Source organism: Corapipo altera, unplaced genomic scaffold (assembly GCF_003945725.1).
Source record: "Corapipo altera isolate COAL_440 unplaced genomic scaffold, ASM394572v1 55, whole genome shotgun sequence".
NCBI classification, from domain to species: Eukaryota; Metazoa; Chordata; class Aves; order Passeriformes; family Pipridae; genus Corapipo; species Corapipo altera.
The window spans coordinates 8918132-8938573 of NW_020884882.1; the positions used below are offsets into that span (position 1 = coordinate 8918132).

The 20442-nt window shown below is 48.9% G+C and overlaps 1 protein-coding gene and 1 long non-coding RNA gene across 4 annotated transcripts; one reads left to right on the plus strand and one right to left on the minus strand.

Moving 5' to 3' along the window:
* Nucleotides 1-2665: 2665 nt before the first annotated feature.
* Nucleotides 2666-11541, minus strand: FAM3D (family with sequence similarity 3 member D). Of its 3 annotated transcripts, none has more exons than XM_027640826.1 (11): nt 11426-11541; nt 8352-8409; nt 7529-7595; nt 6679-6786; nt 6340-6360; nt 5580-5703; nt 5275-5333; nt 4854-4904; nt 3466-3550; nt 3210-3336; nt 2666-3001 (listed from the first exon to the last, which is right to left on the minus strand). In XM_027640826.1, exons 3-11 carry the CDS (start codon nt 7539-7541, stop codon nt 2912-2914), a joined length of 678 nt encoding a protein of 225 aa, XP_027496627.1. In that variant the 5' UTR covers nt 7542-7595; nt 8352-8409; nt 11426-11541; the 3' UTR covers nt 2666-2911. The 3 variants fall into 3 exon arrangements, with proteins under 3 accessions (XP_027496627.1, XP_027496626.1, XP_027496628.1); XM_027640825.1 differs by having other exon boundaries at nt 7529-7655; XM_027640827.1 differs by lacking the exons at nt 6340-6360; nt 6679-6786; nt 7529-7595; nt 8352-8409; nt 11426-11541 and adding an exon at nt 5825-5860.
* On the plus strand, nt 7434-17175 carry LOC113946004. The gene is made up of 3 exons (XR_003527250.1): nt 7434-7509; nt 14149-14249; nt 16937-17175. It is a non-coding gene; the product is annotated as an uncharacterized LOC113946004 (long non-coding RNA).
* Nucleotides 17176-20442: the final 3267 nt, after the last annotated feature.

Consider the following 20442-nt stretch of genomic DNA (forward strand, 5'->3'; position numbering starts at 1 on the left):
ATGCCCGGTTTCTAAGCCGGGATCCGTATTTTGAGAGGCTGTGGAAGATTACAGTAATTGCACTTGACAGGGCAAGATGTCACAGGATGCGGATTCGCCCAGCTGTGGGCCCGACACCCGCAGGTCCCTGCCTGTGGCATCTTTCCTCGATGCTCCTTTGGTGCTTTGCTGAAATAAACACCAAAAAATAAAGGAGGATTATCCCTCTGCTATGTGTCTGCATCCTGGCTCTTGGCTCCTGTTGCAGCACTGGATTTTGCAAACTTTGCTCCTGCAAACACCCCAGGCTGCCTCTTTGCTGCTGCAGCGTTGGAGCCTACTGTGACCTCAGGTGAGCCAGATTACCTGAAGCTGCATTCTGGGAGGCTGGGCAGATCAGGCTTGTGTTTGGTGAGGACTCTGGGGGATGTGACGCAGTGAAAAACAGCCAGATGGGTGCCTGTCCCCTTAGTAATACAGCTTTCAATATGCCAAGGCACTGGAAAACCTCATTTGAGGATTGCTGTCCCTGCAGCCATCGTCCTTTTCAAATCTTCTAAAAAAAATAGCAAGTTCAATTTGACTCCTGAATCCATATTTATACTCTGCCTCCCAGTTTCTGGATATTTGAAAAGCAGTGATTTATTTATCAGGATTTATTTAGCAGGATTTATTTATCAGACTTTGGCAGGAATGGCTCTTCAAAACACTGGTTGCTAATGAAGACCCTTGCACAGAAGTTTTACTTTTAGCTCTCTCTATTTCTTGCAAATAGTAATGTACCTTAGTAACCGCTCCATGATGGATTCAGAGCTAGTTTTAACTGCCTGTAGTGTGCCGAAACATAAATTTCCTTTATTTTGGCTCTAAACCAGATTTCTAATGTGCATTGCAAAGGGGTAGGAAGCGTTTCCTGCAGCTGAAAGAGGCTGGTTGTTTTCAGGGCTGTAGTTGACGCTGTGCTCTGGTTTACCCCATGCAGCCACCTTTACAGCTCTTGGGCTGTTTTGAGTTTGGTTTATGAGTGAATCTAGATCCTTTGAGGGGGCTTAAAATAGTTGGCATATTTATGCTGGCAGCGCTGCGGGGCTGTGTGATGTGAGGGCTGTTGTGTCTGCTGCCTTGTGTTATTTCTCACTGCTGCCACGGGTAGGGATGATTCAGCGCTTGGGATTAACCACTGTTGTTGCAGCAGATTTAGGGATCGATTTATGGCAGAGGCTTCCCTCTGTGCCATCAGGTGTGTGTTAAGAGCGTGGGAGGATAAGCTGGGATAAAGTACTACACCTCTTGGGGGATTCCTCTGATGGTTGTTTTGGGGTTTTATTTCAGTTTTACCTTTGGAAGTTCTTACAGGTGTTAGACAATTTGTTTGGGGATTTTTCCTTGCTTAGGGAAAACCAGTTGATTGGTGGCATTGGGTTTTGGATCCAGGGTTTCATCCCTCAGGTGACCAACACAGGACAGGCTGTGTCCTCTCCTGGCCTTATCCTGCCAATGCTCCTCACTTCTGTTGCTCTGGGGTGACCTGAGGGCTCAGATGACTTTGTGAACTGCCTGTCAGGAGCTGTGCTGAGGCTGTTAGGGGCAGAGAAGGCCATGCAGGACAGTCTGTTACCCCCCACAGCTCCAAGTGCTCCAGCAGAAGTGCTCCACTGTCACGTTATGCAAAACTCCTGGTCTGCTTCAAAGAATGGGGAAAAACCAGATACAATCATCGGAAATTAAAGTCTGTACATGATGCAAATTCATCCCTGTTGGTGATGACAGATAAGCCCGTCTGTCACCGGCACAGCTCCTCTTATCTTAGCAGTGCTGGTGCTCAGGGAGGGTTTGGGAACAGACTGTGCTTGGGTGATGCATCTGGACTTGAGTGAGGGCAGATGCTCCCCCAGGTTCTGCTCAGAGCTGGGCAGCAGCCTAGGAACCACTCTAGGAGGAGGACTGTGTGGCTTTTCCAGCCTGCCTTTGGGCAGGGATCTTTCCCCTCCTGGTAGTGTTGACTGGTCCCAGGTTGGGGTGCAGTTCCTGGAGCAAAGCAGGTGTGTGGGTGCCTGCAGGGGGGTGCCAGCCTGGGTGCATTATACTGCTCCAGAGTGATGTTGGCTCCGGCTCTCCCGGTAAAAGGCTCCCACCTATTGGTTATGCTGCACAACTTCAGCTACCCAAGACACCTGCACATTCATCCATCTGTCTCTCTCTGAGGCCAAAGTGAGGTCAGCACATCCCTGGCCTTATCCTGATGGGGATGTGTCACAGAGGATTTAGCTTCGACTTTACCCAGGAAAGATGCAACCAGGTGGGGAAATTGCTTTGGTCTGCAAATATTTACCTACATTGCTGCATGCCATCCCTATGGACTTCTGGCCTTATTGTGGCTGTAGGAGACTGTGGGGCATTGGCAAGAGCTCCAGGGGAAAACCACCAAGGTCTGAGCTTGGGATGACTTTACCCTGTGCCACGTGGGGAGGGGGAGCACCCATGTGCAGGGCTGTGGAATGGGTGATGGTGATGCTTGACTGGTGGCAGAGGACCTGGCATGCTGTGCCTGTGGGGGAAAGTGTGGATTACGCTTGAAAATGGAAATGAGAAGGTAGTGTTTTATAATTAGAAATCTCATTTCAGAAATTTAAAAGACATTCTACAAAGTTTTTAGTTTAAAGACAGAAAAATAAAATACCCCAAAGTGACCCATAGAGGAGGACAGCTTGGCTGAAACTTGGCCAGGTGTTTGCTCAGGCTCTCCAAGCACTTGTGCAGCTCTTCTCCAAATCCTGCACAGTTCCTGCTGTGAAACAGACGGTTCCTGGGAGCAGGCAGCAGCTGCTGGGCTGTGTGACTGGGAAGTGGAGAGGCTGGGATCCCCACGATGGAGCTGGTGTACCTGTGTGACTGGTGGAGGCTGCCCTGTGTGGCAGGCTAGACCTTGATGCTAATCCATCTTCCTGGGGGCACAGCCCTCCATCTCCAGCAGCTCAGGCCAGCCCTCATATTTATTTGTCTCCTTATCATTTTTGATGTGCTGCAAGAAAAAAGAGAGAGAGAAAACGAATGAGGAGGTTGGTGGCATAGTGCAAGTTTGCAACGTGGCAGAAGTTGCAGCTTGGTTTGTCGTGGAGGATAATGCCACTGGCCCTTGTCTTCTGCAGACAGGTAGGTGAGATATACCTTGGGAGGTGCTATGAAGAGGATGGAGCCTCCAGAGCTGGTATCAGGGGAGGACCACATACCTTTTCAAAGGGGGTCTTGTTCATCAGCCCTTTTGCTCCCAAGAAGACCCAGTTGTCCCGGAAGCCCAGCTCACTCACGTGGCTGCTGCCCAGCTCCATGAAATACGCCCGTATATTGTCATTCATCCTGAAAGAGGGTAAGAGGGTGGCAGTGTGCTGCCAGGTGGGTGTCCCCTCCTGTCCCTCTCTGCTGCTGGCAGCTCCCCCAGCTGCAGGTTTTTGGGGAGCCCAGTGTTGCTGCCATGGGCAAACTCACTTTGTGGCAGGATCATCGTAGCTTGCTGTCAGCACGAGGGTGCCGCGCTTGATCCCTTGGAGGAAGGTTTCCAGCTTTTTAATGTCTGGGAGAGAAGAGCATTAGGGAGAGAAAAAGGGATTTAGCAGGGACTGCTGTGTTGTAGTTGGGGGAGCCTCCCCTAGGTCAGTGAGAAATGCTGGTGCTAGCCAGGATTTGGGGCCATGGACTTGGGGAAGGGTGGGCTCCCAGATGCTGCATTTCCCATCCTACGTTCCCCTTGGGCTTTCCTGCAGTGCCCAGGACTGATGTCCTCCTCTCAGTACACATGCAGAGGGGAAATTGCTTCTAAACTTTGCTCACTAACTGTGAAATCTAGTTATGTGAATTTACTTCCTGACACAAGAAATGAACCTGCCCAGGCACAGAGCTGCCTGCCCTGCAATCATGGCTGTATTGAGGGAGTTATTCCTCATCCTGCATCTGTGGGATGCTTGAATCCAATGCCCCATCTAGTGGCACAGGAGCCGACTGCCTTCTCGTTCCCAGTACCTCTTCTACCGAGCATCTTGCTCATGAACTCAGCTGGAAATACCATGATATTGGTGATCCTCCTTAAAAATCCAGAGTTATCAAGAATATGTGGCAAAACCAAGGAGCATAGAGGGGGACTGATCTCTAGGGAAGGCTTAAACAGAAAAGGGAAAATCGAAAGGACTACAAGGGTGATTTTAACATGTGGTTTTGATGAGTCCTGCCAAAGCTGCAGAGCGATTTGGTAACAGCTTGGCAACAGTGGTGGGATTTTCAGCATCCAGCATGTCAGTGTCAGCCAGGTGCTGCCCTGGCTCAGGGCATCTATTTGCTGCTAGGAATATTGTCTGAAGCCAGCAGGCACAGGTCTTTGCTGCAACGAAGCTCTGCTCCGTGTGTCCAGCCTTGCTGGGCCCAGGGGCCATGTCTCACTGCCATGCCCTGAGCTCCCTCATTTATCCTTCCATGAAAGGCAGGGAAACAAACTGCTGCTCAGCCACCAACAGCATTCAAAAACCGAATTGCAAGTTGCAAAATATCAGGATTAGTGTAACTACCTGATCTGAGAAAGTACCTTTCTCAAATCTCAAGTGCCCTGGTCTATTCAGGTTAGTGAAATTATGTTTTTCAGGCTACTGGGTGCATGTAAAAGGAGTGAGAAGCCTATCTTGGATGTGGATGCATTGTGAGGACTCCAGGCTTGATGGCCTCAGGGAAAGCTGGGCTTTTACCACCCAGGCTGGCAATTCTGGTCAAAGTCCACTCAAATTTATGGTTAAATACATGACAGAGGAGCAGCTGAAGTAGCCAGCAGCCAGCAGTGTTGGTGTGAGCCCTGGCTGGGAACCACTAAGCAGCAGAGTGATGGTGCTCACCTCCAGAGTACATGTCGAATGAGTCAGTTTTCAGGAGCTTCCCAGTTGTTCCTGAAAGGTTAAAATTGAAAACAGAGCACAGTGAGTTTGCACTGGAGTGGCTCTAGACTTTGCCTGGCCATAGGCCTGGGGTTCCTCTTCCAAATGCTTTGCTCTTTCCTCAGTGTGTCATATCTTCTGTGTTGCTTGGAGGAGCTTGTGGAACTGTCATGCGTGTGGAACTGACCCAGGTGGGTTTGTTCCCTTCTCACTGGCAGTGCTTGCAACCATAACTGTGGCTGTGTGCCCCATGCAGCAACAGGTGGGCGTGCTTTTGGCTCAGCCACAGTACCTGGGATGGGGTCCCTGGTGGCCTGTTCTCTCCTGGGGGAGGAAGGAAACCTGGCCGTGGGGAGAAAGGGTCAGTGCCCACCCGACTCACCATTCACCAGTGCAATATTCAGGCCTCTGCCAATGTTGTTTTTGATGCTGCTCATGAGGCTGGAAAGGAAAGCAGAGAGCACAGTGAGTACAGGGATGCCCTGGAGATGCTGGTGCTAGTGAAACTGTGATGGGGCAAAGAAGCTGGAGACAGCAAAATACTCCAGAAGTGGTAGCAAAGAAATCTATTTACAGAAATTTTTTTTAACCATAAATACACTGTGACAGCCATTGATGTGCTTGGCAGAGGCCAAACTGAAGGCCAGGCCAGCCACGGCTGCTCTGTTCCTGCCATGTGCTACTTACACCAAGTCTTCAAAGCAGATGGAGGGTCCCACCACGTTTGCAGCACCACTGATGATCTTGAAGGCAAAATAATTCTGAGGGCAGCTCTTCTGGTTCCCACACTTGTGCCGGGGCAGCTTGTCACCTGCAAGGGAGGAGCGGAGCTGCAAGTCATGGCATTGACCCCACAGGGGGACACAGGCCATGCCCCCGAGTGGCTGAGCAAGGCTGGAACTGGGGATAGTGGCCCACTAAGGGGGTAACACCTGGACCGGCTTCTTGCATGAAGGAGGCTTGTCCTGGGGCTGGGACCAGCTTCGTGTTTGAGGTTTACGGTGCTGAGGCCTGGGGTGGGAGGTCTGAGTTGGTGCTGCTGGGTGCTGCTCTGGGTGTGAGCAGTGGGATGGCACAGCTGCTGCCATAGGGGTCAGAGGGCTGTGTGCCAGGAGCATTTGGAGCTGGCATCCAAGGCCAGACCCCCAGGGCTTTTCTGCCCAGAGTTTTCCAATTCTTTGCCAAGGCAGGGACCCACCTGGCAGGACCCATGAACTTCCTTCTATGCCCTGGGGGTGTTTCTGCTGGGGGCAGGGCGATTGCATGAAGGTTTGTGTGCTTGCAGAGCCTGCCAAAACTCCACTGCTGTGTGCAATAGCAAATCCTCCTGTGCTTGGGAGAGTGGGATTTTTGCCTTGGCTCTGAGAGCAGCTATCGCGTATCAACCATCACCCTCAACCCTGGAGTGGAGCTGTGGGACAGAGATGAAGTCGAGAGCAGTACTCACTGCTGGGCTTGTTCCTGGCACCTGTGGGTATCAAGCAGGAGGGTTAGACACCCCAGAGAGCAGCTGGCTCTTCCCCAAGCCTGGAGTAGCTGTTCAGGCACCAGCTCCCCAAAACTGGTTCCTGTGGCTGCAGGCATCCCCGGACCCATGCTGCCCCAGTGCAGCTTCCCACTATGCTGTCCCCTCCCTGCCCTTATGGTCAGAGCTAGTGGTTATAGCCTTGGCCAGAGATTGCAAGCAAATATTTGTGGCAACTGTATCCAGCTCTGGGGGTTGCCTTGCAATGGAACCTCCCACACCCTCCCTCTGAATCTGGCTGGAGCCCCGTTGGTGCCTCACCGAGCCAGCTTCGCAGGCTGATGGTTTTCCAGCTGTGGTGGAAGTACGTCTGCATGATGAACCATGTGCCCAGCAGTGTGATGAGCAGCACCACGCACCGGATCACACCTGCAAGGTGCGGGAGAGGAGCCAGGTGAGAGCAGCAGCCGCAGCTGGACCAGAGACCAGGGCATCCCTCTGGTTTCTTGGGGACTTAGTTTGTCTGTCCCAAGGTTACCAGGCTCAGGGTGACAGCCAGTGCTTACAATGGTGTGGGAAGGCAGCTAACACTCCTTCACCATCTAAATGGATTCCGATCTCTTAATTAATATCTCTGGAGTATGTGGTGATGCTCAGATAGGCACTACCGTTCTACTGGGAGGCACTATTCATATTTCTCTCTACATTAAAGTAAATCTGATAATTACTCAGAGAGCTATGTAAATCCAAATATTTCTTATGTTCCCAGTGCTGGGAAGACTGCTATCCCCCAATTAGTCACTTGCTACAGCTGAGCAGCTGCTGATACAAATGTGATTGGCACTTGGCTTTAAAACAGCGCTCATCAGAGCAAAACGTTCCAGTCCTGCATGGAAAGAGAGTAGAAAAATGTACTTTTATTGCAGCTGAATAGCTCTTATGGAACCAGGAGCGTCTCAATAGCCATCTCTTCCCAGACACAGAAGGTTTCACTGGGAAAAATACAACAGGCTGAAATCTACACAAATCTTGTAAAAACCTGATGCTTACACAAAGGCCTTTTCCCATGTGCCTGGCAGGGAAAGGTCAGGGCTTGGAAGGCATCATGTAAATGAGAAGGAGGCATAAGGAACTGTAGAAGAATGGAGAAAAGTAAATATGTCCCCCTCACCTGATATCCGCATGGTGTTGGGGAGGGAGAGCACAGTTGAGGGGGTGGCCAATGGTCACAGGTCACCCTGAAGAAAAGAAGGCAATGCCATAAAGAGTACCTGTAACCCAGCAAAGCCAGGCAGATTCTGAATGAAAAGATAATAGCTATGTTTAGTTGTATTTTTAATATCTAAGGCATCATCAAAGATGTACAAATTCCTATCAGGCACATGTTCTTGGTCCCACCCTGATAAGTCCTGGCTCTGTATGCTGGAGCAGGCTGCACTGATAGAGCTCGATCCCTCTGAAGTCTCAGAACCCTTCCCTGTGTCTGTCTGCTGCCCCCTGTGCTCCTGTTTCATGTTGTGCTCTTGGTAATGGATCAGGTTTTTTCTATTCTGCTGATGAGGTGGATATTTTCAGTCACAGCTTTGCTGCATTTCCTTCTGGGATGATGCAAAGTAGGTTTTAAATATTAGGAGCTGCAAAATGCTGTCCGAGGACAAGCTGTGATCTGGCCTTACCCAGTTAGGGGAACCTCTGTGAACGAGCTTGTCCTCCTTCAAATCCAAAGGAGAAAGGAAGAAGGGCAGCACCACTGTGCTGGGCAGAGCAGGCAGCTTTGCAGACACCCAACTTAAAACCAGAAATATTCCCACTCAGCCAAATCTTGGAGCAACTTCACCCACAGGGATGGGGTGTGGTTGTAATTTGGAGCATGAATTATTTCCTACCCGAGCAAGTCCATCTGCTGCCCTCTCTCCCCCTGCCACCCTGACCGACGGGACAGGCACCCGCCACCCCATGCACTGGGCTCCCAGGGGCTAGGGACCCACTCCTACCTTTGAAATTCCAGGCTGCAGTCTGGTGAACGTCTGTCGTGGAAACCACCCTGGACTCCTAAGGCAAATTGTCACTTGTGAGATGGATGTTAACACTCCTAGTTAATGAGCCTGATGTTAACTGAACAGCCCTATAAGTGCTGTTTGACAGAAAATTTGTAAAAGGGCCGTGCTGAGAGTTGCTTTTCCTGTTTGATGGGTAAATAAGGAGCAACGGGTTTTAGCAGGGCTGGGTTGAATGTTGCTTTCAGGCTGCTGCGTCATGAGGAAGCAGAGAAGAGCTTTGCCTCCTGCCCAGCCCTGCTCCGGGTCCCCTCCCAGGGCTTCCTGTATTACTGACCATGGCTGTGGTGCGTGTTCTGCCTTGAGCCCTGGGTGGGATGGACCTGCATTCCCCCTCAGTGCCCTGATATGATGCTCCCCTTGGTTTTCCCTACACCCAGGGGTAGGTTGCAGCATCATTGTCTGGGCTTTTAGGCAGCGCCTCAGTGATGTTTCAGGTGTCTGGAGCCCGGCACTGCTCCCCCATAAGACCCCTCCGCTGGGCCCATGCAGCAAGGAGGATATGCTGGAGCTGCTCCAGCAGAGAATTATCAGCTTCCCATGGGAGACTGGCCTGTCTGTGTTTTAAAGGAGGCTTTGGAAGGTATTTCTATACCCTAGGGTATCATGACAGTGTGTTTTTGATAGTGTATCAGTTGAGCTCACAGCTTCCCAGCAGCATCGCCCTTCTCTGCCCAGCAGCTATTCCTCCCAGAGGAAGGGGCCTGTGAACAGGAATCTGTCCCAGTGGGAGGTGTCGGGGGGGGGGGGGGTCCGTGATTTCCACAGCCCTTCCCCACACCACCTTGTCCTGGTTCATCCCAGCCCCCAGCACACTATCTCTGAAACAGATTTTAAAACTTGTGTTGGAGCTGGGATTAACAGGCCCATTTCACTGAGCTGGTAGAAGAGCCACAGACCTGAAAAAGGATGGTTTAAAGGTTTTAGAGGATGAATGCTGCCTGTGGCTGGATCTGGAGGGGCAGTATCAGGCTCTTCTCTTTTGCTCCTTTCAGCATGAAGTTCTGCTTGTTAAATGCAGGGACCCTATTCCAGTCCTGGCTCCCCTATGACAGTGCCTGATCTAGTGATGGGGTCAGAAAATGGGGGCAGTCCTCAGAATTTCACTTGGCAAGACACAAGAACTTCAGAATTGGTATTGGTTTGCTTCTGGAGCTCGTTGGCTTCCCCTCAAGTGCCATGAGCAGAGCCTGGAGCTGGTGAGGATTCAGACCTGGACTGTAATTTGGACACAGTGAGTGGAGCAAAATTCCGCTGAGTTTGCAAAACCCTCCCTGTTTGGTCCTCACCTCTACAGTGACCATTGGCCTCACAGGGGCCCCTTGCATAGTTCTCTCCTTTACCAAATTTGTGGTTTTTCTATGCACATACCGATTTCATTGCAGAGGAAGAGAAATGGAAAAATAAACCAATAAATACCAGTGCTTTAGGGAAGTGATGTATTTATTTGGGCTGTTTATCTTCACCTTAATCCCAGATAAAATTTATTGGGTGAAGTCCGTAGGCAATGAAAATCCTGGAACTTGATTGCATTACAAGAAAGTAACCATGTCCAGTTATTTATATTACATTATTTTATAATTGTTTGCACTGAATATTTTTTTTTCTTCCTAGCGTTCTGCCAGAATAAAAGGCACCTGTACTCTGACATCTGCCAGAGACCTGCTGGCAGGCGAGGGAGAAAGGAAGGAACTGTGTCAGGTGTCAAACAGTTATTTGTCTAATAAACCTGAAATTATTTGCTTAAAAAGCATTCCAGGAACAAAAAAGTTCTTGGACAAATATTGCTAAAGAGGTTCATGGTGTTATAAGGCAAAGGCTGCACCCAAGCCTGCTCTGGAAGGAAGTGCCGCTTAGCAGAGCTGAGTTAATTGCTGTGAAGAACAAACCAAGTTTGGTTTTCCAGGATTCAGCAGGTGAATGTTCTGTTGCCTCCTGGCACTGCAGGAAAACTTTACTTTGCTTCCCCACAAACTCCTGCCTTTTTTTTCTATTTTTTTTTTCTGCTTTTGAGCCCTGCATGTCCCTCTGTTTCCCAGCAGGTCCCGGACTGTGAACACGAGCATTTTGGTGTGGGGTGGGGCTGGGGCTCCAAAGAGGGTGACTGCCCACACCCATCGAGTCACCCCTTCAACAGTCAGGTTTTCCAGCAAAATTGAATGCAGGGATGCAGAGAAGGGACTGGTGTTGGGTGGGTGCACATCCGCCCCATGTTCAGGGTTTATCCTACCACAGGAGAACGGAGGATGCTACAGTGCCATTTTCAGTCTCAAAAGGAGTCAATCTGACTGAGTTTTGCCAGCTTACTCAACTGGAGGGGGCTGTTTGCCAGAAGGCTTATAAATTCCTCTGCTCATAAAAATGCTTGGCCAGCTGCTGGATCCACCAAATGGCTGGAGAGGACATCTTATGCCAAAACTGCCCCCAGTACAATCCAGGGTTGTTGACCAATGTTTGCTGCTTTCTACCAGGAAGCACTTGCCACCTCATGTCCTCCTTCCCTTCCATCTAGTCTGGTTTCTCAAAACTTCAGATGATGCCATCAGTTTTTTAAAGAAAGTGTTTCCCTCCCTATTGGTGCTGTGTGGGCAGCAAGACTGCGTCTCTCTCAGTAGTGCAAGAAAAAACACACGATAACCTGAGCAGCAGCCTGATCTTGGATGAACCACACACTCTGCACAGTGAACATCCTGCAAATTCATCCATAGGCATGACGGATAAAGGGCTTTGACCTGGACCCCACATCACACAGCTGATTCCACCACATCACAGATCCCTGTTAACACAGGCAGTTCATTAGTTCTGACCATGAAACCAGCACAGTTGCATCTCATGGAAGGAATGCCAGTGCACGGGGCTTCTCCTTCACCTCCTGTCTACAGGAAGGAGGAACAACCAAAACCTTGCCCACACAACCTTCTAATCTGCCAGCAAGTAAAAAGAAAAGCATTCTTTCAGTCATGCTCTAGAAACCACATTTCCCCAGTCAGGGATGGGACAAGTTTACGTACCTTTCAGTGTCCCAGCTGTGCTGTCCCTCTCTGCAGGCTGTGTGGGTGCTGGGGCGTACCAGGGAGCTGGGGCACCATGTGCTGGGCAGTGTGGCAGTACAGCTGCCAAGTCTGCCCAGCCCTCTGTGACTCATGGTACCTCCCTGAGCCTTATCTCACTGCCTGGTGTGGGGCTGAGCACCCGGTGTGTCAGCCCACAGGGCGCAGTGACCGGCAGTGGTTGAGAGCAGCTGTTCCATGGGAGGGAGGAAACAGTAATTCCTGTGGCCATGACCTCATGTGTTTCTTTTGGAGGTCTTCTCTACTTTGGCACTCACTTTTTTGGCACATCAGAAAAGAAAAACCTCTCTGAGGGTGGTCACTGGCCTGACTCTCTGTCTTGCACCAAACCAGCACACTGGGCAGCGTGGCTGATGGAGGGTTCTGCAATGGGAGCGGGTGGGCAGGAAGCCAGGCCTGGTGTTCCCCAATCTGGAGTAAAGCCAGAATAACCTGATCTGGCAGGATTTCCCCCTGGCTGTGCTGCACGTGTTCGGGCTGCCCCTGAGCACTGCTTCGCTACCTCTCATTTGCAGGAGGTGGGAGGTTCCTTTTTCAAGTAAGAGTTTATTTATTCAGCAACAGACCTGAACTCTGAAGGAGTCCTGAGTTAACTACAGATATAGATTTAGGCTGTTTTCTTTTTAATCATTTATTGTTATTATTATGGTTCTGAAGGAAGAAATCACTCCTTGGAGACTCCAGCCCTGCAGTTAGCACTAGAGGCCCTATATATTTTCAAAAGCTGAACCTCATTTACCTGCTAGCAAGAACGAAATTGTTCCCATTCCTTCTTTCCTTTTTCTTTTCCATTCCCAACACTTAGAAGAACCGAATGACTTCTCTTGGAGCTTTTAAAGCAATTTTCATTCCAGAACCAGTGGAGGAAATGCAGGGCTGGCGGCAGCAGCACTGCCTTTGGACTGCAGCTTGCAGAGGGCTGGAGCAGAACCCCTGAGGGACCAGTGCCTCTCCCTGGTAATTAGTTTAATACCTGAGGGTGATCTCTGCATAAAGCTGTGCACTGAGCTTTTCTTTGCTTCCCTCCATCTCTGGTCCCCAGAGCTGGGCAAGGGGTGCAGGGGGTGCTGAGCACCAGGGGAAATCAAAGACCCCTAAACCAAACCCTTCCAGACAGGGAGCAGAAAAGCAAACACATGCTTGGGCTCTGCACTGGGATAATTATTGCCCTCAGAAGGAAATTTTAGCTGCGGTGAGAGTCTAAGCTTAAACAGTACAGTCTAAATCAAAAACCTTCTCTCTCTCCAGGGAAATATCCTTCCCATTAATTTGTTTAGCTGCTGGCAATAACCGGCTCAGCTCAATAACCAAGTGCCCCAAGCCCTGGCGTGCCAGAGCATGTGTCCCTGCTCCATCTACCCGCTTCCCACCCATCCAGGAGCTGGCCCATGGCATGGGGATGGTAGTGCCCTGGGGGAGGTCAGTTACGTGATGAATTTCTCCTCCTGCTTCAAGGCACCTGAGGCCTCTGAGTCCTCTATGGAGATGGAGGCATTGCTGCTGCTTGCAGAGGAAATGAGCAAAAACCATCAGCAGGGCCAGGAGCCTTGTCATCACAACAAAGAAATCTTGCTTGAAATGCCTCTGCTCTCTGGAACTGCACATTTCATCCAAGATGTTTCTCTGAAACCACAGGAAAGGATGGGGAGCTGTGTGCTTTCCTCATGGGATGTGGCTGTGGCACAGCCCAAGTGCTGGTGCTGGCTTTTGTCCCGTTCCTGCATCCTGTGGTAGCCCAGGTTTTGCCCATCCAATGTGGTACACAGCAGAAGGGGGCTTTTAAATGGGGGCTTTTTTAATGCCACCTAGCTTTAGTGAATGTGTCAAGTGCTGGGAACAGGACATCAGCTTCATCTCAACACAGCAAACAATTAACTGGTGCAGTGCAATGGAATCACATCAGACTCATCCTCAGGCTCCCCCCAGGGGTTCTGTGTGATGCAGAGAAAGAGAAATTAAGAAAAAATAATAGATGTGATGTCAAAAAGGTGCAAAGGTGGGGATTGAGTAGTCTGTGGTACAAAGTCACTGCACTGTGATGAGCACCCTGGTAGAATTGGCAGGAGTGGGCTGGTACGCAAGGAGCTGCTCTCCTCATCCTCCTCATCCTCCCTCCATGTGTCAGTGCTGGGTGTGTGGCCCCTCAGCTGATGGTGGGAAGCCTTGGGGCACTGGTGGCTCCTGCCAAATAGCCCCAGTGGCTGCAGGACTGTCCCTCCCAGGACATGAAAGCTCAGCATCAGGAGGTTTCCCCAAAGATTCCTTGCCTATGGGGCTCTGCAGTGCCCAGGGACACACTGCTTTTCAGGGATGTGCTCTCTGGGATGAAGTCATGACAAATTCTCTTAGGAAAGGTTTGGCCACTGCCACTTTGCAAACTTTGTCCTGACAAGCACTGTGGGTGTATGGATTCTGATTGCTCCTGCTGAGCTAAACCCCGTACTGCAGATGTTAAGTGTAGCACCTTCGAACAACCTGTAACTTCTGGGTTTATGTAGTGTTTAACATCATCTACACTTCCTGCACAACATGTGCCAGAGGTGGGTGAGGGCGAGGGTTGTCTCTGCAGCCCACACCTTCCACCTGTGCTGCTGTGGGGGGTTATTCACCCACCAATAAACCATCCTGTTCCTGTACTCACCTCTCGTCTCCCACTTTTGCAGAGGTCAATAACCAGCACTATTTCATTGCCTGAAGAGTGAATCATGTCAGCAAACTGCCGGGAAACACATCCCATAGGTTTCCGGAGTGACTGAGCATCCGGGTGAGATGCGGCAGGGTTACCCCGTGCCAGATGAGAACTGTGTGAGGACAAAGTTTGATAGGAGGGTTGTTATAACAATATTGGGCAAGAAGGTGAAGACGCAGTTTCACCAGCGGAGACAGGACGTGTTCGGCTGGGCAGGGGCTGGTGCGCGGTGCGTGTCCCCGGCAGCGCGGCGGTGCCGGCTATTGGGGGTGCTGTTGTGTAGCGCATCCTGAGCCCGGCCGAGCCCGGCGCACAGCCCACCGCCGGCTTTGCTGCCAGGAGAGAAAAATAAATAAGGGAAATCATAACCACTTTTACTATTAAAAGAGAAATTAGCTCGGGTAGTGCTAAGCCCCTGGTCTGCGGGCCCAGTGCAGCCAATCTGCTTTTATTGTTTTGCAGGACTCCTCTGCAACCAAACGATGACAAATACCAGGAATTAGCACAGTGTAATTACTCCGTATTAGCTGAATTCACAGTATAGAGACAGATCATAAACAGCCATTGATTATTCCTAATTTCACATTTTTACCATTCTGAATTGAAGCAATTATGCCTGTCCGAGGGAATTAGCTTCCTTTTCAACCCCGCAGATTCGCAGTCACTGCCCTTCCTTTAGGAGACTTTTTCACCGCTGGAAAAAAAAGAACATTTAGCACAAATCCCTCCCTACTTCTGCAACAAAATGCCTTCCCCACCCCGCCCCCTATAGTCCCCAGATCCCTCTGGCTTTCCAGTCCAAAGGTTGCTCCTTTTGCTGCCAGCTGCCTCAAGAAACAGCTTGGTGCTCATTCCACCCTGTGTTGTTGCAGAGGCCATTGGCAGTCCTGGCTCTTGGTGTGGGTGTTGCTTGTGCAAAGGGGCTTAGGCAGCACTAAGGCTCATGGTCCGTCTCCTCTTGCTGGTTCGTCCTTGCAAGCAGCGCTCATGTTTAGGCATCATCTCTTTTTTGAAACATGGTTGCAGGCCAGGACATGATTTCCAAGAGCTAATTTGCACTTCCAGGGAAATCGTGTTAGGGAGCCTGTGCCTCCAGCTGAGTAATGCCTGTGCCCTCCCCAGACAAGATCTGTGAGAGAAGCTGGTAAACTTCAGCATTTTCTTGTTACAGACTCCAAGTAGTATTAAAAAATGAATGTAGATATAAATTATTAATATTTGCATGGGAAATGTCTAACCCTATTAGTATCGTATCATTGAATTTGTTTCTTATGCACAGGCAGTGATTTCATTACAAAGGGTAGCAGAGCGTAATGTCAGCTCTGCAACTCTGATTCGGTCAATTAATGATGAGAGGGGAAAGATCTCGTCGTTTACTTATGGCAGGGCCTTTGGGACTTTTCCTTTTGCTTTGCCCCTGGTATATACTGAAGGGTGATGGGTGACTGCCACCAGCCACATGATGCACTCAGAGATGAGCTGGAGTGTTAAGCTGGAGCTGAGGGGGCTCAGTTTGGGGAAAAGGAGACTCAGGGGAAACGTTATTGCTCTCTACAACTATCTGAAAGGAGATTGTAGCCAGGTAGGGATCAGTCTCTTCTCCCAAGCAACAGGACAAGAGGAAATGGCCTCAAGCTGTACTAGGGGAGTTTTAGTTTGGATATTAGAAACAATTTCTTCACCAAAAGGGTTGTCAAGCCCTGGAACAGGCTGCCCAGGGAAGTGGTTGAGTCATCATCCCTGGAGGGATTTAAAAGATGTGTAGATGTGGCTCTTGGGGACATGGTTTAGTGGTGGACTGGGCAGAGCTAGGGGAACAGTTGGACGCAATGATCTAAGACTTTTTTTCCAGCTTAAACAACCCTATGATTACAAGATTCTATAAAGGGATGAGGGTCTGAAAAGCCTCTGGTCCAAAGCACTTCCAACTGCTGGTATGGGACAGGGAGTTATTTATTCCAGGCAGTGACTGTGGCCATCGAGCAGCAGCAGCAGTTTTTTATTGCATCCATTCCTAGGACACTGAAGAAAGATTATGTATGCTTGCATCATGCCAGCTTTTTATTAGATTGTAGGCAGGGGTTAAACTGATCCTTGTCAGCACAAATATAATGCCCAGGGTGATGGGAGCAGCATAAATTGAGGACAAGAGGTGGCTGCTTTTACCGCTGCTCTCAAGAATGCTCTGCTGTTTTACTGCATCGTTCACTCTTTAATTGGGACATTTCCCTCTGGCCAGGGGATGTCTTTCCTTTTTTGCCAATGAGGTGCAATAAATAAATGGGCTGAGACACAGACTCTGAGGGGAGGTGAAGTGCAGAGGGCAGTTGAGTGACAGTAGCAGAGCCCTTTGAATCTCCCCAGTTTGCCACAGTGGCATCTATTTTGTTAAATCTTCCCAAACCTGGGCACACAGGGGCTGTCCCATGGTAGGGAGAGGTCCACAGTGGTACAAGGCACACAGGTGCTCTGTTTTTCACCTCCATTTTTTCCAGAGCACTCACATCAGGAGGTGTACTCAGGTCCTAGGTGTGGGTCAGCAGGGTGGCAGGAAATCACTAATAACACCAAGGGTGGGGGTTGGATCCCTCAATGGGCCATTCACTCAAGAGCTGGGCTTGATGATCCTTTTCAGTCCCTTCCAACTCAGAATATTCTGTGAAACCTGTGAAAATACACTGTAGTTATCGTCAGAGGTACCTTTTCTGATTTGGTGGATGATGTACTGGGAAGCCCTCAGAGGTGACCCACTGTCCTCGCAGGGAATCCTCTTTAGGGAAGAGCATTGATCCTCCTGAGTTTTGGGCAAGCAGCCCATGCTGGTCTGAACACCCTCTGTAGCTACAAAGGTATGTGAGGATACAGTTTCCAGCTATGACACTGTTAAAAAGACATGTATACACATCTTGTAGAAAACCAGAAAAGTCTTTGAACTGCAGCTTCCAGGTCCAGGTCCAGTTCCTCAGCACCATGGTGAAATGACACCTTGCTCAGGTGAGTACAGAAGTGTGGGTAAGCAGGTGAACCACCCAGCAGGTAGCTCGGAGCAATATAACAGCCCTCTTGCCATTGGGAGCCATGGCACAGGCTTTGGATTTGCGGCCAGAGCCAAATTGCATTGACTCTGGTCTCTGTGAATCTGGTTAATGTGGCTGCCAATCTGGGGCATGTGCAGCGCCCAAAACCCTGCATGCCATGGGGGTCTGGCACATGGACACTCCGGCCTGGAACTGCAGTGCAGCTGGGGGGTAAATAAGGTCCTCATTCAGCTGTCCTGTTATTTTTATTTACCCACAGTAGTAGATTAATTGGATGTCTTCCACCCCCACTCCCTACCCTCCCTGTGCTGGCAGCAGAGGAAATTCTGCCTTTGTGCTGCTAATGGACCTCACTGATCCAGTAAACACTACAATGCAGACAAAATGTCTCTTTAAGAGTGCAATAGAAATTCAAACTCTCCATCGAGAACAAAGCCAGTGGGACTTTTTGCATCTCCTGTTTTTATTGTATTCTGTAACATTTGTAAAGTAGATCACTTTTATCAAGGGAGTCTATCTTCTCTCCCAAGCTGTAATTCCTAGACTTCTTATAGAAGATTTCTGCTCACAAAGGAAATAAAAGATAGAAATATGATGCTCTCTGACATTTGAACACACTACTGAGAATCTGAATTAAAAGGAACAGACTCAGAAAGTATCATTTATACAGCAATCAACTTTAAAAAGTCACCATCTGCTAAGAGTTACCACCCAGTGTAGCTGTGTCTTTATTGCTAGACAGAGAATAGGAAATAACTCAGGGAACTCTCCTGCACCTGCTGGGTTTTTCCTGGCTCCGTGCACACACTGAGCCGTGGTGGCCGGTGTGCCGTGGGGTGCCTATTGCAACTCTCCTTTTACTCCAGCTCACTACAGAAAATAAATCTGAATACAGGTGCCATTAGGAGGAATGATTTGGAGTTGTTCAAGTTATAGCTCAGTGACAGATTTTCAAAAAGTCTAAAGGGCAAAAGAAATGACCAGACCTGGACCAAAGGACCTGGCTAGGCTTTATATTTAGAAATATGATTTTTTTTTTCCTTGCTTTCTGCTCACCTCCTTACTGTCCCCCTACCCCAATGACATTTCCTGGCTTCTCAGAGCCCTTTCTAGTTTTGTCTTCCTATTTCAGTGCAATCGATCATGATATTACCAAATTCTTTGCCCTGTGAAACCTGACTAGTGCTCTCCTTGCCATTTTTAACTCGTTTTGGTCTTCCACTGCTTATTGTCTCCTAGTAAGGTTGTGAACTTTTTGATACAAAAATTTCCCATCAAATTTTATGTCTTCCACCAAGACCACTCTATGTTCAGGTGATTCTTAGCACAATTTAGTCCCCCGTGTCACTCAGCTCAGTGTCACTCTCTCTGTCCTAGCAATCATGATGGTTTCCATCTGACCTCTCCATGGACAAGATTCAATTATGCCAACACAGTTTTGAGTCTTTGCTCTCTTGGAATGAACTGGGAACTGAGTTACATTCACGAGGTGTATCAGCTGAAAAAGCATGAAAACACTTGCACAAGTTATTTCTGCATTGTCTACCTTGAGTTTTGTAAAACAGCACCAGGCACTGGGAGGCTGCCATGGTTTTTCCCCCCCACATTTTCCATCACTGTGCAACATTTATCGTAGTCTGCTTGGGTCAGAAGCAAGGAAGCAAAGCTGGGGAAATGAATAAAGGAAAACACCCGTGTATTTGCAAGTTTCCTTTGTGCCTGTGCCATCACTGAGCCCCATCACAGCCAGTGCCGATGAGGGGCATCATCACGTTTTGAGCTGATGCACCAACACAGACCATGGCAGGCAATTGTATTCATCTCTCCTTTTAGGACTTTTAGGCTTCCTTTCCAAGGTCTTGTCCTGTTGCAGAGGCTGAGTAAGGGATGGTAGAAAGTCTTTGGTGACATGTTAGTTTGTGCCTGGTGGGGAAAAATATCTTTCAGACTCACTCTTAGTTATCCATTCCTGTGTGTGTCTGTAGCATTGTGCTGGGCTTTGGGAATGAGAGTGCCTGCAGTCCTTGTTGACTTGCTTTCAGGGTTTTAATTGCATTTAATCACAATGGTCTAATTAAAGTTTGGAGGCTTTATTTGAGGGCAATAAATTAGTTAAACTAACTGTGGCTTGTTGTATACAGAGATACCCTTGGTTTGGCAGAAGGGCAGCCAACACATGCGCTGATAACAAACATTTCCAGCCTGACCCATGGGTCTGGAGTGCCCAGATTCCTGGGGCTTGATGGTTGGTCTTGCAAGATGTGGGGCTGTGAGTGTCTTCTGCTGGCTTTCTATCATCACCTTTATCATCACTCATATAATCTCATTTATTGCAAAATGAAATAACTCTTTAAAAGATGGGAATCCAGTATGAAGCACACAAACCTGCACTGGGGCAGTTGCCAAGCGCCAAAATTGTCTGTTCAAGGTTAACTTTTATATTTTTAAGCGCCTTTTAGGTGGGGATAAACCTCAGGAAGTTTCAGAAAGCAGGGTGACACTGTCTTGAAGGACATCAAATGACATCTCTATTTTTCCCTGTAAATCAGCTGCCTTGGGAACCCACACTACCATTTCATTGGTGACCTGCTTTGGATTTATCACTAGGAAAAATCGACATGCACTGAATTGTCTATAATCCTTCCTCAGATGGAGGGGATTGAATGAGTTGGGATTTTGTTTCTTTGTTGAGATGAAATGTAATTACTTTATGGGCTTTGCATGGTGTGTTAAATTCTGCCAATACTAAAGTGTGATACAAGCTGTAGAACTGTGTCTGTTGCTGAAGATTTATGGAATAAAAGGTATAATTTCACACTTCACTGCATTTTATTTTGAAGTTGGATGTTGATGTGCTTTTCAGTTGTTTAGATGTGTTTATTTAGCCTTTACTCTTGGTTAGACAAGTATGCTGAGGGATTCGATGAGCAAGAGGCTGGAGTTGTCTTCCTCACTTTCCCAAGTTGATGCCTGAGAAAGCATGAAGTCCCATGCTGGAGCCCTGACCCAGCATCCCTTACAGTGAAAACACACCAACAGCTCAAGCACTACAGTCTTAGAGGGTGAAAAGTCTTTCTTCTGTCTGCTGTATTTCAATAGTTTATGTTTCTCCAATAGCTTTGCAGTGCACAAGAGGATGTTCAGCAGCGACATGGTTCAAAGCATCACAGCAGTGGTTTGGTCCCAGAGCAAATGGCTGATGCTACTAAAGGAAAGGTAAAATGTGCAAA